Below are 18691 nucleotides of genomic sequence, written 5' to 3'. Positions count from 1 at the left end.
TCGGAATATTTTCTTATATGGTTGGTTGTTCATAATTATTTATTTCTTCTTTCAAGGATTGCTCATTCATATCATTTAGCTACTTGTTTATTGGAGAGTGGCTCCCATAATTTTTTACTTTCCTTAACTGGCATATATGAAAATGTCACTGCATTAATTTCCTTAATACTAAAACTTTTTATCAATCTGATGTCTTATCAATAAAATTAAATGTTGTACAAATGAGAAACATAAAAGTATAACCATAGAGTGATAGTAGTTAATATTACATGACACTTTATAATTTTACAAAATACTGTACATTTAAATTTTGTTTTCCAAAAGCCAAAAGCAAAACAACACAGGAATCTTTGATAAAATGAGGGACTCTAGATTTTTAAAAATTTGCTTTGTTAAAAGGATGTGTGCTTTAAAATGTTCAGAGGTTTTTTTTTTCATCTTTAAGCTTTTTATTACTATCTGGTGGCAGTTGGGGTAATTAGGTTTTGTAATGGATAAAATGTTGGGCCTGGAGTCATTAAGTCCAAAGCTCAAATATGGCCTCCAATACTTACTGGAAATGTGAAGTTGGATAATCTTCTTCATCTCTGTTTCCTCATCTGTAAAAGGAGCTGGAGAAGAAAATAGCAAATAACTTCAATATCTTTGCCAAGAAAATCCTAAATGGGTTCACAAAGATTTGGACATGACTAAACAACAACAACAAAAGGTGGCAGTTGACAGAGTATTGGGCTTGGAATCAGAAATCCATGTATTCAAATCCTACCTCAGATATTTACTTAATTTCTCTACCTCACTTTCTTCATCTGTAAAATGAATCAAGTTGAATTCACTTATCTCTTAGGGTCTTTTCAGCTCTAAATTAATGATCCTTTGAACTTTTGTTTTTATGTTAGATTTCCTTAGGAGGTTTCTTCTTTAATGTCTTCTCTGCATATGCAATTTTTGCCTTTATCTTTTAAAAATGTTAAATTGAACTTCAGGTTTTATTCCCATCTTTGCGATTTGGGGATGTGTCCTCAGAATATTTGCCTCACATAATTCAGAGAATATTATACCCTAGTGAGGTGGATTGATATTACATTGCATATACCTTATTGCCAAAGAGATAAAGTCTAGCTGAAGGGATTTTGAAAAAATGAATGAGTGCAATTAAATGACTGTAGGGATTGATATATAGTATAGATTAAGGGAAATAAAATGTAATTCAGTGAAGCAGCAAGCAAGGAATACAGTAAATGCAGGGAAATTAAAACATCAGAGGAGAAAACTTTAATGTTACACAGACTGATTCAAGTGGGAGTGATGTGATGAAATTAAGGGAAGGGTAAAGAAAATTTCAAGCAAATAATGCTAATAAAAATCTTGTAATAAAAAGTTATGCTAGATTCTTAAGTCCTTTCAACAAAAGTACTAAGTTTTACGCTTTGAGGGAAACTCTCTACCATAATAAAAATATTTTTTTAAATTTCTATCCTTCCTTTGGCCATCCTTCAGTCCTAAAATATAACTAGGTGGCCCAGTAGATAAAACACTTGGCCTGGAGTGCAGAAGATCTGAGTTCAAATTTGGCCTCAGATGCTTTTTAGCTATTAGGCTTGTCTACCTCAAGATCTGCCTTAGTTTTTTCAATTGTAAAAATGGCACTGATAATAGCACGTCTCTTCCACAGTTGATATAAGGATTAAATGAAATAATATTTGTAAAGTGATCATCATAGGCTGACATTTTTAAAGAGATTAACAAATAATTGTAAAATGATCCTCCAATATTTGTAAAGTGATCAGCATAGTGCTTGGCACGTGGTAGGAACTTAATAAATATCTATTCTCTTTTCTCCATGTTTTATTTCTTATCTAGTGCTCTCATTCTACAATTAAACAGAGCCCTTCTTTTCTTGTGGTTCATGTAAGCAAAATGAGAGGTTTTCACATTACCAAGAGTAATTACCAAGCTATCCAAGAGGATATCTAGCTCTGTGTATGCTTTTATATCTTCCTTTAACTTTTTCCTGTTGAGGAAAGATATAAACTGTTATAAATGAACCATTAATAGCTTTCAAAGGGTGACTTTTCTTTTACTAATCGTTGATTCTGGTCTTCTCTTTAATAATGCTCTCAGCTGGGCCTTTACTATTTAATCACTTGGGTCCACTGTCAGTATTTCAATGGTTGGATTTTAAGAAATCAGTTAATTGACAGTTTCTTGGGAAACTGGAAAATAATCTAAGAGAAATTAAATTTAGATCAACTGTCTCACACCACATACATGACTTAGATGTAAAAGAGTATAATCATAAACAAGTTGAAGGAAGAAGGCATCATTTGGATCTTTATGGATAGTAAAGACTAAATAAGTATGACCAAACAAGAAGTAGAAAAACTTACGGTAGATAAAATAGACAATTTTGATTGCATACATTTTAGTTTTTGTAGAAACAAAGATAATGCAGCTAAATTAAAAGAGAAAAACATAATTGGGGAAAAGATCTATCATAAGTTAAATTTTTAAAAATTATTAAAACCTGCCTCAAGAGGCTCTAAACTCTTTTATTTTCTGAATATGACTGATAAATTTATTAAATTGTCTGAGTACTTTGAACGTTGTGTTTTCAAGTGCTTTGCATAACATAAGCTCTCATATTTTGAGTACATGAATAAAGGAACAAATGAAATATTTGATGTAGGTAAAAAGGTTATTCATCAAGCATCAAATAAATGTTCATTAACAAGTGCAGCAGAAATATTGGGTCAGCTTGAAAGCATCTCATTCCTATTCCCAACCCCTTGAGAAGATGTCTATTTGGGGTATAGAGAGGCAATAGACATCCTAGCTTCTGGTGATAATAGTTGGATTCATACCTTCCACAGATGTCTCCATGGTGAAGGGGGAAGTGAATAGTAACTTAAACCTAGAAGAAGGAGTAACAAAGGAAGTGGAAATTGGGCATCTGAAATGAAATCATCTAATTAGATATTACAAACTGGAAATTCTAGATTAAAAAAAGACCTTTTTGGTAACTATTAATTCACTACACTGAAACTCCTTTCTGAGACTCTGATTTTTGATTTGAGATATCTGCTAGTAGTAATCAAACCCATACAAGATTTTTGGAGGAACCAAATATCTAATTATTTTCTATGGAAAATCTTTATCATAAAAACTAGTTTGATATCTGTGACTCTGACTACTTGGAGTTTCAATCACATTTCTTCATCAGCTTACATGAGAATTCTTCATCTTTACCTGGGGTCTTGGAGACCAACAGAGTACAAGCTCTAGAAAGTTTTCTGAAGGTGGACAGAATTTAAGTATTGTCTGGAAACAGGGAATCGGTCTTCCTCCTGAGTTCAACACTAAGTTGGGAAAGGCTGGTCATCACCATTTGCTGGGTCATCAGACTATAAATTCTTTTCAGCTAATAGTGAAGACCATTTGGTAGGGAGAAAGGAATTGAAATCTCTATGTATAGAACAAAAATATGAATTAAAGTTTGCAAAGCATTTTTACATATTATTTAATCTCAACAACAGCCCTGTGAGATACTCTTATCTCCATCTCAAGATGGATGAACTAAGACAGGAAGGTTAAGTAATTTCCCCAGGGTCACATAGCCAATAATTATTTTATGTAGAATAAGCACACAAGTCTTTCTGACCCTAAGATCCTCACCCTATCCACTGTATTATCTAGCTTCCTCTAACTAGGGAATACTTAAACTGATGAAATCAAACAAGGTTGTTTAAATTAAGCAGGCATTTCAGACTTTTTCATCTATTTAAAAAACAAAATGACATTTCCTAATTGTTGGTATGAAAATAAATTATATTATAAATAACATCTAATAATATTTATTTATTAATTATATTTAATATACTTATATTTTGTTTTCCATATAATTATTTTATATATTAATTGATATGTTAATTATAAAATCATATTTATAAGATTGGTAAGATTGTCTACTTGTCCATAAGCTTTATTTTGCAATATATGTTTTACCTACTGAAATCCAACCTCCAAACTGACATCATCTGGACATATTAACTGTTATATTACAAATGCATTTTATTACCATAGGGAAGATATTTCCTTATGTTATATTTATAAAACCTTAAATATTCCAAAAACTGTTTCTGCTGACTAATCATCTGGAATCTGACATTTTATCAGACAAAAAGTTTTGGATAAGGAAAAACAAATTCATTGTATTGTATCTTTCCAGTTTTTAAATGCTGCTCTAACTCTATTCTGATCAGTGGCTTATCATTACACACTGATAATTGTTTTTCCTTTACCTTTTTTTAAAATATAAAACAGTGCTTATGGCTGCCCCTATTCAGACATAAACTTGAAAAAGGAGGCAATGTTTCATCATCGTTTGGAAAAAGAAACACAGGGAAATTTCATGGCTGACTCTTCACATCCAAAATTGAAAGGTCTTTGTAGTGTGAACGTCAATGGAAAACATGAAAAGTTGAACAGTAAACTCAGGTAAGAAACTTTCTTGTGAATATTACTCAGCATGAAAATGATTTTTCACTTTCAAATCATTTGGGATAGTTCCTTATATACTTTTCACTTGATTTTCACTCTAGTCCTTTTTTCATAACTCATAAAATTGTTACATTCACTTTAATTCCCAACCAAGTCTTTTTCTTATTTTGAAAACTTGTAACTATTACTTCATCTTCAAAAATTGTCCATATTTCTTTCCCTCAATGTTGAGATTCCAATTAAGCAATGAGAAAACATACTTTCTTCCATAATAATAGGTCTTTTGCTTTCCTAATAATCTCTCTAACCCTCCGGAATAGTTGTTTTGTATATTATAGTCATCAGTCTTTTTTTTCTGCTCAATTAAAATGTTTGTCTCTTTTATTAGTTTTTCCTAGATTTCTTTTCATGCAATAGATATTAAATTTCTTTCTTCTTTCTCTTAAACAGTGCTTACATCTACTTTACAAATACTTTAATAAAGGTTCCTACTATCTTTCATTCTTGGAATTTTGTTTCCTTATTTTTCTGAGTGTAAACTTTTGATTCACTCAGAGAAGAATCAGCTTTCAATTTATACTTATGTGTAATCAGTAGAATAATAGAAACACACTCCTAAGCTATTTGGAACATTATTTGTTTTTTTTAATCTATTTACTCAAAAGATTTCCATAGAATACATTGTTCAAAGAGCTTTCAAGGTTTCATGCTGAGAATCACATAACATAAGTGCAGAGATGCATTGTGATAGAACAAAATGAATGTTGAATTTAGATTTAAGAAATTTTAGTTCAAATCCCAGTTCTCATATTTACTGGCTATGTGACTATGGCAAGTCACTAAGTCTGTTTCCTTATCTATACTTTCCCTACTCACCTTTTTGGCTTGTTGAGAAAAAACCGTTTGTCAATCTTAAAATTCTATATAAATGTGAATTAATGATTTTGTATATGTGTTTAGACTTATAATTTCTTTGGTGTAGAGAACAACCAGTGTAGAAACTTCATTCACTAATGTAGATTGATAACTCATCTGTGATTTATATCTGAGAATTTCTTGCGATCACTAATAGATTGTAAGTTTTCCATTGCTAATATGTCCCATGATAAGATGTAAATACAGATCTTCTTGACCAGATCTGTTCAGTATATCATACTTTCAATTATAAATGAATGGGTTTTTCACTAAATAGCTATCTAGATAAATAAATGAGTGAAATGAACAGAACAGGCAATGAGATTACCACTGGAATAGATAAAACAAAAAGTTAAAGCATAATCAGATCCCATGTAAAAAATATCCACAGGCTTATTGATTGTAGAACTAGAATAGATCTTGGTGCTCATACAGAAAAGTTCTCTCATTTGAGGCCCAGAAAATTTAAGCAATTTGCTAATAAAAGTTTTGTAGTAAACTAGAGTAAGTTAGAACCCCATTTTAACCCAGACATCCAGTCCCTAAATCCAGCAATCTCATAATCATAGAGAATAGTAGGATATTTGAACTAAAAACAGGCTTAAAATGATTTCAACTAGGTCAGCATTTCCAACTCAAAGATGGAAAACCCAGGGCCTATAAATGAATTCATGAAACTAGCTTGCTCAAAATTTTTAGCACTGGCAATTAGGGCTATAATTACCACCATTTTTGGTTAGCATAAAATAGAACTTGGGCAACCTGACTTTCACTCTAATATTCTTCTCTTTCACCTGCATCTTTAGTTCTCTCCGACAAAATAGAAATTCCCTTATTTAATGTAGAATCATAGAATCTTTTGAGAATGATATTTGCCCCAACCTAAACCCCAATATTCCTGAATTTTCTAGTAACATATATATAGGAACTAAAGGAACCTTCATACATGATTATTTTATTTTATTTACTTATTTTGATATCATAGTGATTTCCAGCTACACTCTACCCTCCCACACATTAATAACCAAGAAAGCCTTTAACAAAGAAAATTCAATTCAGCCAAACCAGCAGTTTTCATCTTTAATACTTTACGCAATACTCTGTACCATTAGCTCCCCACACACTGAGGAAGGGGGAGAGGTATATTTTCTCATCTCTTCTCAGTGGCCCATAATTGGTCATTATAATTACACTGCATTTGTTTTAGGGTTGGTGTTCTTTTTGTTTGCATTTATTATTTTCCTGTTTTTATTTACTTTACTCTGCATCAGTTCATACAAAATATTCCTGTGTTTATCTGAATTTCTCAGAATTGTCATTTCTTACAGTACAGTAATGTACCAATAAGTCAGCATACCCCATTTTGTTTAACCATTTTCCAATCAGCAGACATTCTGTTAATTTCTAGTTTTTAGTCACTACAAATCACGAACTCTCATTCTATTGTATTGGGGAAAGAAATGAGCATTTTTTAAATGGTTAATGTGTGCCAGGTACTATGCCACGTGCTGTACAGTTATCTTATTTGATCCTCACAGCAATCTGGCGAGATAGGTATTAGTTTCATTCCCATTTACCATTGAGGAAACTGAGGCAGATAGGTTAAATGACTTGCCAAGAGTCATTCATCAAAAGTATCTGAAGCTGGATTTGAACTCTTGTCTTCCTGACACAAGGCCTGGAGCGCCAGCAGCTGCTATTGTAACTTTCCACTTCAGCACCAAAAGTGCAATTATTTGTAGCTTCTCTGAAGAACTATTCTGTCCCTGAGAAGCAGCTTATATATTGTGAGAGAAATTGAATCAAGCAGTTAATGAATGCATAAATAGATTATTACACCCAAATTTCTTTAAAGTGTCTGTTTATCGTTTTTTGCTGAGGTTATTTAGCATTGATGTTGCATCTCATAATTGTAGAGGGGCTTGTATTTATCTCAATTATCCTGAGGTTTGACTTTTCTCCTTTTTTTGTGTTACATGGTCTATTTCTTGTATATGCACATGTTTCTCTATTTTTGTAGCCGTCTTTTAGAATTTGTTTGTTCTACACCCACTTCTCTTGTTGAAACTTCACAGGGTCTACTTGTTCTCTCTAGTGATTTTTTCACACCCACATTATTTACAACTTGAGCTAGTTGAAAACACACTTGCTTCTAACATCATCTCCATTTCCTAATCCAATCAGGTCCTTTTTTCTCATTTTCTGATGAACATTTCTGATTTTCTATTTCTAGATTCATGAAGACCATTGCATTAATTTGCTCTTTTTACAATATTGTGAGATATATATTCTTTTAGAATAAAATTCCAAGGAATCTCTCTTTTCCTTCCAGGAATACTAGATATTTATTCTCAGGCTCTTTATTAGAGGGGAAAAAAGAGGAAAGAAAATATTTTGGACATCTATGTCATATTCTGTCCCCAAAATATATTTTTCTTTATCAAGTACAATTGTTTTCTTTCCCCTTTTGAGCTTCTGTCAGGAACACACACTGTTTTCCATGTATTGTTTTGGATATTCTATTTATTTCTATCACAAGTTTTTTCTGTATTCACAATTTCAGAAAACTTTTGCACCAAAAGAAGATACTGAAAGTGATATATTATTTAAATTTAAGTTGAGCATAAAATCAAAATTCATCTTTTTCTATTAATATCATCTATTCTTTACATTTCCTAAATAATATGTGGAATCTTTCTGAAAAGGTTTACATGCATCCAGAAAGTCTTTCTGTCTGCCTTTCCTTTCAAATTTCAGGGCAAAATTTTTGCTACTTTTTTCCCCACTTCACTTCTTCTTCCTCTTTTCTTATATATTTGTATGTCAAAGAGTATGTTACTGAATAAAAGAAAGTAGCAGACTCCACTTCTCCTCACATAGCTTTCTATTTCCCCTTCTCTCTAATTTGAAGAACAAACAAAAGTAGGAGAAAGGGAAACTGAAAGAAAGACATTAGATAAGAATATATAAAAGCGAAAAGAAAGTGACCTTTCTCTCATTTCCTATAATTATTTCACATCTCTGGGAAATAAGGGTTATCCAATAGCTTGTTTTTGTTCAAAGCCCAAATCTTTTTGTTTGAAAGTAGAAAGAGAGCATATATATATTGCTTCTAAAAAAATTGATAGAGATGATTAAAATTCCATGTGTTCTCTTCTAAAAAATCAACAAGGTAACATCCTTTGGGTCATTATCACCAGTACTTAGCACAATGTCTGGAACATAATTGATGAATGCTTCTTGATAACTTTTTAAATATCTTAAACCATCATATTTTCTTGGATAATCTCTTTAGGATTTTGTGATATTTCCCTCTCCTGGTTTTTCTCCTACCTGTCTGATTGCCTTTTTGGGGAGAAAGTGGAGAGGCAGTCAGAGTTAAGTGCCTTGCCCAAGGACACACAACTAGTGATTTGATTTAAACTTAGGTCTTTTTAAATCAAAGGCTAGTCTTCTGTCATTGTACTACCTGGCACTCCCCTCTGCCTCCCTCCCTTTTTTTGCTGATCTCATCAATTCCCACAGATTTAACTATTTTTGTGCAGATGATTCCAAGATAGACAGATAGATATTCCCATAGATGTGTGTGTGTGTGTGTGTGTGTGTATCCAGCCTTATTCATTCTCCTTAACTCCAGAACAGAATATATATCTCCTTATTCATTCTTAGCTCCGGATTGAATCACTTGTCTCTGTGATTGAATTGGATTCCTTAAAGGTATCTTAAACTCCCCATGTCTAAAACAAAACTTTTCAAGCCAAAGCTTCCCCTCTTCCTAAATTTCTTCTTACTCTAACTGGAATATTTTTATCTTCTAGTTTATCCAAGTATACTGTCATCTTCTACTCCTTACTTACACTCAACCCCACATTTCTAGTCTGTTGTCATATCTTATCATTTCTACTTCTACAACATTTTAAAATATCCTTCCATTTTAATATCCTTCATTCACACACACCGAGACCTTCTTATTCTCGGCAGAGACACTAGAGTGACTTGCCATTTCCTTTTCCAGCTCATCACAGATGTGGAAACTGAGCCAGATAGAGTTAAGTAACTTGTCCAGTGTTCACAAAATTGAGTTAAGTCTGAGGCTAGATTTGATCTCAGGTTTTCCAGACTCTAAGCTCAACAGTCTGATTTGTTTCAAGACTCTAAACAAACTTTAAATCATGATAGAAATATTGGCAAATATCTATATTCCATTAATTTGCTGTCCTTTTTCCAATTTCATCTATAAATGTTCTCATTTAATTGTGTTTCATGAAAATCATTTTGTAACTCCTTTTCTTTCTGCTTTTTTCTTATTTTTGAGGTAGTCCCACCTGTAATCTTCCATCATCTTTATCTGTAGTCTTTGTTAATGAATTTTTACAGTACATTGGTGTGGCCTTCGGTTGCCATGGAAAGCAGATCAAATTTTGCCAGTTTGAGGTGGAGAGATCACAGACTTAATCCATCAGTATGTGTATCTTGGACAAATACAGCTAACAATGAATAGACTGTGCCTTGAATTGATAATAAAGTAAAAGCAATCAATGAGACAATTCGAGATGTTGGGAATCATAGGGAGCAGAATGCTTAGAAAAGTTGGGTTGTTTTTATTGCTTTATTCTATAATGCTGATTCCTTCCCTCTGAGATTATTTCCAGTTTACCCTAACTATAATCTCATTTGTCCAGAGTTGAATGCATATGTTGTCTTCCTTGTTAGAATATGAGCACTTTCTGGGCATGGATTGCTTTTGCATTTCTTTGTATATCTAGTTTTAGCACAATGCATGGTTAATAAATAGTTGCTTAGTGAGTGCTACTTGAATTGACTTGACTTGACTTGACCTAGGATATGGGAAATATGAATGTTTATGAGAGTTTAGACAGAAATGAAGGAAGGGAGCCAGTAAGTAGAGAGAGGGAGATCTTGAAGAGAAAAAGTAGATAATTGAAGATTATCTTGGAGAAGAAGATGCAAATATATAGGATTCATAGAGCAATTAAGTTTGGTGAGACAGGGGAGTTATCTTGTCCTCTGAGACAGTATATTAAAGGCTACTATCTATAGCTGGAAATTATAGTTTCAGTAAGTTAGATAAATTATTTGCAAAGAAAATAATTTTAGGATATAGCCATCCCACTTTAGATGCAGCTAATTCTACCAACTATTTGACTAGGTCATTCTTTCATAATTTTTCACTCAATAGCACAGTGGCATTATACATAATTCTGTATTTAGTGAGAGGACCTAGTTTGAATCTTGGCACATTTGTTCCCTGTTAACTTTAGGCAAGTCATTCAACCGGTTTTCAGGAAAAAAAATCTTAGCTTTTTATAGAGTCATAGAATCTTCATTTCTTATAGAAACCGGGGGCAGCCAGATGTGTGCTGTGGAAAGAGTCAAGAGAACCTGAGTTTAAATGTGACATCAGACACTTCACACTCACTTGCTGGGCAAGTCATTTAATCTCAAGTGCGTCCCCCCAAAAAAAACCAAAACCAAAAGCAGATTCCTCATCTGGATTGAGGAGAGTTGAACTAGATGTCTTCCAAGGTCCTTTCTTAATGCAAACTTTTGATTTTCTTATCCTCTCCTTCAAAATCAGTGCCCAAGATTTTCTTATTTCCATGATTGATAGGATTAACAATACTGTCAAAAAACAAGTAGTGTCCCCAGTTTACTCAGTGTTGATAATGACTGAAGGTCACTGTTTTTCAAGTTTCTGTGTAACATGCTCCTTTATAAATCTTATGTCTTTCTCTAGGCATATACTGGTGATAAAATGGCTAGAACAGAACTGTGGTAATAAGAGATAATGGTATAGTGGAAAAGTTCCTTAACAATCTTGATAATAAATTGCACTGCCATAGGCCAACCCAGCTTGTTTTTATTTCCCAAATTAGCAACAATAAGATTGATTTTCAGAATTCTAAGGACACAAGTTTGTTGTTCCACATACCAAACTAAGTCTGTGTATAGTTGCTTCATTAATTAATCAACTTCATTTCCCCATCTCTCTGGCTCTTTTCAGCCTAATCACCTCACTGTCCACATTCCAGCCCCTACTAAGGCTCATTTCTGTACTCTTTCTGAGGCTTTTCTCCTCAATTTTCTTCTCATTTGTCCTTTATCTTATGGATCTTTAAATCTTGTATCTTTTAACTTTCCGTGGATAAATAGTTCATGCTGGTCTGTCTTTTTCTCTGATTTCTTTTAGGTTTTTTGTGTGCCACAGAACCTTATATTTAACTGTCATTTTACTCATTATTATGTGCTTATATCTCTGTTTGCCAAACCAATCTTTGAACTCTTTGGGTAAAGCTTTATGTCTTGCAATACTTTGCAGGCTCACATTTCTGGACACATAGTAGGCCCTCAGTCAATACGACTAATTGAGAACATAATAGTAATTGATATTTATGTAATTCTTGAAGATTTACCAAGTGTTTTTCAGGTATCACCTTATTTGAGGTCATTGTGGGGCAATGACCTTTGGGGAAATACAATATACAAATATTATTATCCTCATTTAACAGTGAAGAAATTGAGGATCAGTAACTTGCTTATTAGCTGACTAGCAAGTTTCAGATGGGATTTGGACTCTGAAATTTCTTATTCTATATCCAACAGCCTATTCTCAATGCAAAGTTTCTATATGTGCCACATCTGTCTGTCTTGCAATAGAACGTTTATCTGCACAACAGGACAAAAATGATGAAAATAGTCATTCAGCTCACTGTATTCCTGAACAAAAAGCCCATTGGTCCCACATTGAGAGTAGCCCAGAGAATTTAGTGTTGCTACTAAAAGTAAAAATAAAGTGATTAGAAAGCCCCCAGAAAAATCTTGACTTGAAAATACTTGAAGTAATCATTTGCCATGTGCGCATATAAAATCTCAGGAATTTAAATGCTTGTTTATTGGATTTGGATGACTTGGAGGTTCCTGAACTAATTGAATCCCATGATGACTGAATTGAATTCCCTGTTAACTGAAAACTAATTCAAATGGCTACAGAAACCCAGAAGCAATTAGAGATTAGTATTATATTGGCTTAGGGGCAGCCAGTTGGCACAGTGGATAGAGGGAGACTCATCTTCCTGAGTTCAAATCTGGCCTCAGATACTTCCTAGCTGTGTGACTCTGGGCAAGTCACTAGCCTGTAAGTGAAATTTAATTTTTTCTTCAATGATTTAAAAATGTTATTCTGAGAAAGGGGTCCATAAGCTTGAACAGACAGCTCAGGAGGTCCATGATAAAATAAAAGATTAGCATCCCTGCCCTTAATAATCATGGAGGCTTCTTTCAATTTTGAAATTCTATGATTCTAAGCCATTAAAAAAGTCTCAACTAATTGAGCCATGCCTGATCTAAAGTCGTAAATATAATGCCTTGTTACAATGCTGGTAATAACAATCCTTTACCCATTTTTTGGTTTATCCACAAAATCCTGCTTTATCCAGGGAAAAGTTCCAGTCCTAGCTTGGCTTCCTCATTGCCCTGGGGCATGCTTCTAGACTCTCTCCCCTATGGCCTGAGAGCAAGTTTTAGATAATATAAATATATATTTTAAGAGCCTGAATCTTATATAAATAGACAAATTGTCAAAGGTGTATAATGTACACTCAAAATAGATCTCAGCGGTTCTCTTTTTCATTGTTCTCTGGTTTTGGATTATCTTGCTTACTGTTCTTCTTTGTCATTATAACCTAAGGTTAACTACTTCACAACACTTAGGCAACATTTTTAAATTAAGGGAAAATGTACATATAATTTAAATATGACCTAATTCATTTTGGGGGTAAAATATCATAATCTATCCAGAATAAACATTGGTGGGCAAATATTATTTTTCCTTTATTAAAGCTTTTTATTTTTAAAAACATGTGTGGACACATTAGCCCTTACAAAATCTTGTGTTCCAATTCCCCACACACACGTTTTCCCCTAGATGGCAAGTAGTCTGATATATGTTAAACAGGGTAGAAATATATATTAAATCCAATATGTGCATACATATTTATACAATTATCTGGGCAAATATTATTGAACAAAAACAAAATTAAACTAATCTAAACCCTTCTGTTTTCTGTCTTTGTTGGAAATGTTAGACCTAGACATTTGTATCTCCTTTTCAAAGTGAAAATTGATATCTCATTCATTGAAGTTCTGTCATAAGAACTATTTTCTTTTCAGTATCATGATACATACTTATGACTAATACTGATCTCATTCATCATACCAAGGAGAACAGAATAGCTTCACTAAGTAGGGCAGAGCTTCCAGGAATAGGTAGATAGAAATCTCCTGTGGAATGCTGTGTTTAGTTATGTGTACCATGTCTTCAGAAGTACACTGGTAATCTTTAGAATATCCAGACCAGGACAACTGGGGTGGTAAAGGGCTTTGAGTCCACAGCATATAAAGATTGGTTGGAGACAAGAAGAACAAGGAGAAAATATTATTATTATCATTATCATTATTATTTGTGCTAGCAACTATATAGCACTTTTAAGTTTTACAAAGAACTTTACATGTATTATCTCATTTGATTCTATCATATGGAAGTGGGATTAGATGTATTTTTAGCCTCATAGAGTTGAACCAGGGGTAATGAGTGAACATCCCATAAAGTGAAAATTAGTCTACATTAAATCTTTTAAAACTTTTTCCACTTAACCCCTTTTCAGCTGAGAAATTTTTAACCTGACTCTGGGTAGATAGGAATATAAAATAGGTATATAAATCAAATATTTACCAATAAGAAATTATAATTTCATGATCTCCACATTCAGTTACAAGACTCCATATGGGATTGCAATTCACATTTTCAGAAACTGGTATCTAGATGATACAAAAAATTTCCCAATGATTAGAGCTATCCAACAATATGTATGGATATAGTGGATATGAGTTGCCTTGAGAAATGATAAGTTTCCCCATCATGAAAGCTCTGGAAATACAAAGATAAGGAGTAGATCTTGCTCTCTAAAATTTTGTTGGAGATCCCTTTTATGTATAGGCTTAGGATGAAAAATGAGGTCTCTTTTAAATTTCACATTCTGTGATTCTGTGAATGATCCATTGAATTCTTTTAAATATCATTTATTAATATTATCACTTATTTGTGTTATACAATATACTTATTTTAAGTTATCACTCCAAATAACGATTTTCTTCTCCTACAAAATATTTTCTGCATTGACCTGCCCTCGAACCTATAATTTCTCCCCAGAGTTCTATTCCCTGCATTTCCAATTTTCTGCTGAATGCTACTATTGCTACTACCTTAAATTCATTCTATCCAAAAGTAAATTCCTCATCCTTTAATCCTATCCCTCCTTCCAGTTTTGCCATTTCTGTTGATGGCACTGTCATATTTCACTCCTCGTACAACTTGGAAGTCATCTGTGACTTTTCATTTTCCCTCATCCCATTCATCTACTTCTTTTACAAGAACTATGATTTCTGTCTCTTCCCTCTCTTATCTTCTTTCTACTTGTACTGTAAGCCATAATTCAAGATCTTGCTTCTCTTTCCTTAAATTATACTTATAATGGGTTTTCTTGCATCGAGTTTATCCCCTCTCCAATCAGTTTTTCACATCTCCACTTGAATAGTCTTCTTAGCTGATTGTCACGGTCCTAATCCAAAACCTTCCACTTCTTCTACATTGTCTTCAGAATAAAGTTCTACCTCCCAATTCTAGCATTCAAGGATTTTTGCCATCTGACTGCAGCTTATTTGTCTGACTTTTTCTCCTACCAATTTCCTTTATTCCAGCCAAATTGGAGTATCTCACATCCTAATTTCTTTCCTTCCCCTATCCATTCTCAGTACATTTTCTGTCCCTCCCTTCTTTCTTTTTTTTTTTTGTCCCTTCTTTCTTTTAAGCCCCAATTCAGTTACAACCACTTTGATGAAACTATCCCCTGAAATTACTTACTCTTCCCTAGATAAAAATGATCTTTCTCTTCTCAGATTTGGGCTTCATTTACTCTACTTTCCCTTGTGTCATGTTTATGTGTGTGGAAGAGCAGTGGTAGTTCTTCCCACACTTGCCTCATTACATTGTAATTTTTACATGACCCTGGGTATATAGGAAAAAAAATAGGCATATGAAGCAGATATTTACTGACAATAAATTATAATTTTATAACCTCCAAATTTAGTTACAAGACTCCATATGGGGTTGCAACTCATATTTTCAGAAGTTGGAATCTAGATGACACAAAAAATTTCCCAATGATTAGAAAAATCCAACAGTGGGAACAGGATATGTCATTGATCTTTGTGAATTTACAATTTAATACAGTTCCTCACACACAAAGTCAATGCTTAATAAATGTTGCTTTAATTTAATTTTTAGAATTGGAGTCATAGAGCCATGAGCTCTAAAAGAGTCTTTAATTATTGTTTTCATATTCTAACTAGGGAGTGTTTTTAGTAATAGAAAGTTCAGGATCCTGAATTATAGATTACAGCACAAGCAAATGTTAGCTATCATTATTATTTACCTTTTCCCCCCTGAACCTATCTGTCCTCTTTCTTTCTACCTACCTACTTACAATGTACTAATCTTAAATAAATTATAAACTACTTGAAGTAATTAAATTCATGAGAGGTCAAGGTATATGGATTCAATTGGAGCTTCCTTTGGTTATCAAAAGCTATAGTAGGTGAAAGAGTACAAATCCTGGGAATTTTCTTTGAAAGAGGATATGTTTCAAACTGAAGTCTAGTGACTGACTATATGTACAAGAAACTCTTGAATAATACGAGTTTTAGGGGGATTGTAGTCTCTACTTATGGGGAGAATGTCCACATCATCAAAATTGAAGAACTTTGAAATATTGAAATGTATATAATAAAGAAATATATATACATATATATGCATAATCATGGAAATAAAATTGGTAATATAGACCGAGTTAATTATTTGTTACCTATATACTTAGGTATACTTTGTATTATGACAAATTATTATGACTATGTATTAATAGACAAGAATAAGAAGAACCATGGATGCTCATATTTGGTATTTTAAGCACACCATTTTGTTAAGAGGTCTATTAAATCATAATACCTATTCGATGTATCTTTACAACATTTTATTTTTGGTAAATTTTAAATAGGTTTTTTTTGCTCTTATTTTCAGAAAATATTTAAATTTTTTTTGCAAGTATATAAATCTATAAATTTCTAAGTATCATCCTTGGTTCCAGGCTAAAAAGAATATACATAGAGAGAAAGATGAAATTTATTTTCTCTTTCTCCCCTCTCCCATGGGAAAAAAAAAGAAAAGGAAAACAAAATCACTATAACGGATATGCATGGTCAAGCAAAATAAATCCCTATGTTGGCTATGTCCAAAAAAAATGTCTCATTCTCTGTCTTGAGTTCATCTACATTCTAAAACACAGACAACTTTGATTTAAGAAGTTAGATCAACTAAATGACCAGCTGGCTATCTGTATTAAAACTATCCATGGTTCTATATGGGGAAAAGATATTGGTATCCATATGTACTTATACATACACATATATACACAAAATACATATGTTCATATATGTATACATGCATGTGTGTTTATATGCACACATACATATACTACATGAAAACAAAACTTCACCAATAGAGCTTACACAGATTTTTCACTTTATGTTTAAATTTTTTTATAATGTGATATTTTCAAACTCTTAATATGAATAGAAATTTTGAAAATATTTAACTCTGTTTCCAAAGACCATTCATATATAATTATGGGTCTGTCATGGTTAACTGAGGGAGGCCCCCTAAGGAAGTGGAAGAAGACCTGAAGTTAGCTTCTGTTGTTAACTAGCTCTGTGACCTTAGCCAAAACCTTGAAATCATCTGGAATTCATTTAGCTAATCTGTAAAGAGAGGTTTGAATGAGATGATTTCTGTGATTTCTCCTAGTTTTGTAATTCTTTTGGCTAATTGTACTACCAACTTCTCACAGTTATATAGTGCCTTATGCTTTCTAAAATATGCTCTCATGTAAGGCACTTATTTTCCAATACTAAATGTAAATATGTTTTATATCAAAAGACAAAACAAAACAAAAACTGTTTAAAACATAATAAAAAATAAAAAGAATCTTCCAGGATCTTAGACCCACTATTTCTGTTTTTAGTGGATATGTGAGATGAGGACTGCAGATTAGACCTTAGAGGGAGATTAAGTCTTAGGGGAACATAAACAAATCATCAGACAGTGCAGGCAATCACTAACTACCATAATGAAGTTAGAAAAAGACATTTTGGAAAAAGATCTATTTGCATGTATAAAATAGTCATATACTGTTTTTAAAAGTCCTTAAACTTCTCTTTTTATGCTTCAGGAAGACATATAACAATAGCAAGTCTGTTGAACACAATTCCATTTCATCATTGTGCTAAATGTAAAAAGTATCACAGTCAGCCTTGAAAGAAATACAGATAAATAAAAGGCCAAAACAGGATGTTATGCTGCCTTCTTTATGTCAGAAAAAAAAATTTCCTTTGCTTCTCAGACAAAAATAGGTTTGAATTGTTGGATCTTTGTTTCTGTTCAACACATAGTTCAGTACATTTTCTTGCTTTCTTTTCCCTACTCTTTCCACTTACTCAAAATTGTTGTGGTAAATGTTTCATAGTCAACTCTGAAAAATAAAAGCACTTAATATGACCTACTTTTAAAATTAAAATGCATTGTTAACATTTTCTCAATCACTTTTTTAAATATGGACACCCAGAACAACAATAAATCAAGGTCTGATTTATAGCTTTGCCAATTTCTAAGATATAAAGTGCTCACACTGAAAATTTAACAATTGACTCTCACAAGCATGCTATTGTACAACACACACACACACACACACACACACACACACACACACACACACACACCCTATGCTCCTGGAGCCCATACTGTGGCAAGTGAAAATTTTCAGATATAAACCCAGCAAAGGATTGTGTGTCTGTTGTCTTATGAAATACCTGAATAAGTTCAGAGATTCACCAGATAATGATTCTTATGAACATATTAGTAACTCATGAAGACCTTCTATCCAAAGGGCTGTAATATATTTCAGTGAGGGCAATATTCAAATTAATGAAATCACAGATCTTTTAACGCAAAAGTTTTTTTTTACTGTTTTTTTTTTATTATAGATTTTTATTTACAAGATATATGCATGGGTAATTTTTCAGCACTGTCCCTTGCAAAACCCTCTTTTTCAACTTTTCCCTTCCTTCCTCCTTCCCTCTCCCCTAGATGGCA

The 18691-nt window shown here is 32.8% G+C and overlaps 1 protein-coding gene across 1 annotated transcript in view; it reads left to right on the top strand.

Moving 5' to 3' along the window:
- L3MBTL4 (L3MBTL histone methyl-lysine binding protein 4) overlaps positions 1-18691 on the top strand; it is a 503358-nt gene that overhangs the window by 344136 nt on the left and 140531 nt on the right. Inside the window, exon 15 of the mRNA XM_051970424.1 lies at positions 4321-4494. Within this exon, the coding sequence (XP_051826384.1) occupies positions 4321-4494 (174 nt within the window). The remainder of the gene's footprint in view (positions 1-4320; positions 4495-18691) is intronic.

Source organism: Antechinus flavipes, chromosome 1 (genome assembly GCF_016432865.1).
Source record: "Antechinus flavipes isolate AdamAnt ecotype Samford, QLD, Australia chromosome 1, AdamAnt_v2, whole genome shotgun sequence".
NCBI lineage: Eukaryota > Metazoa > Chordata > Mammalia > Dasyuromorphia > Dasyuridae > Antechinus > Antechinus flavipes.
Note: the sequence above shows the minus strand (reverse complement) of the source record. Positions and strands in the feature narration are given on the sequence as shown.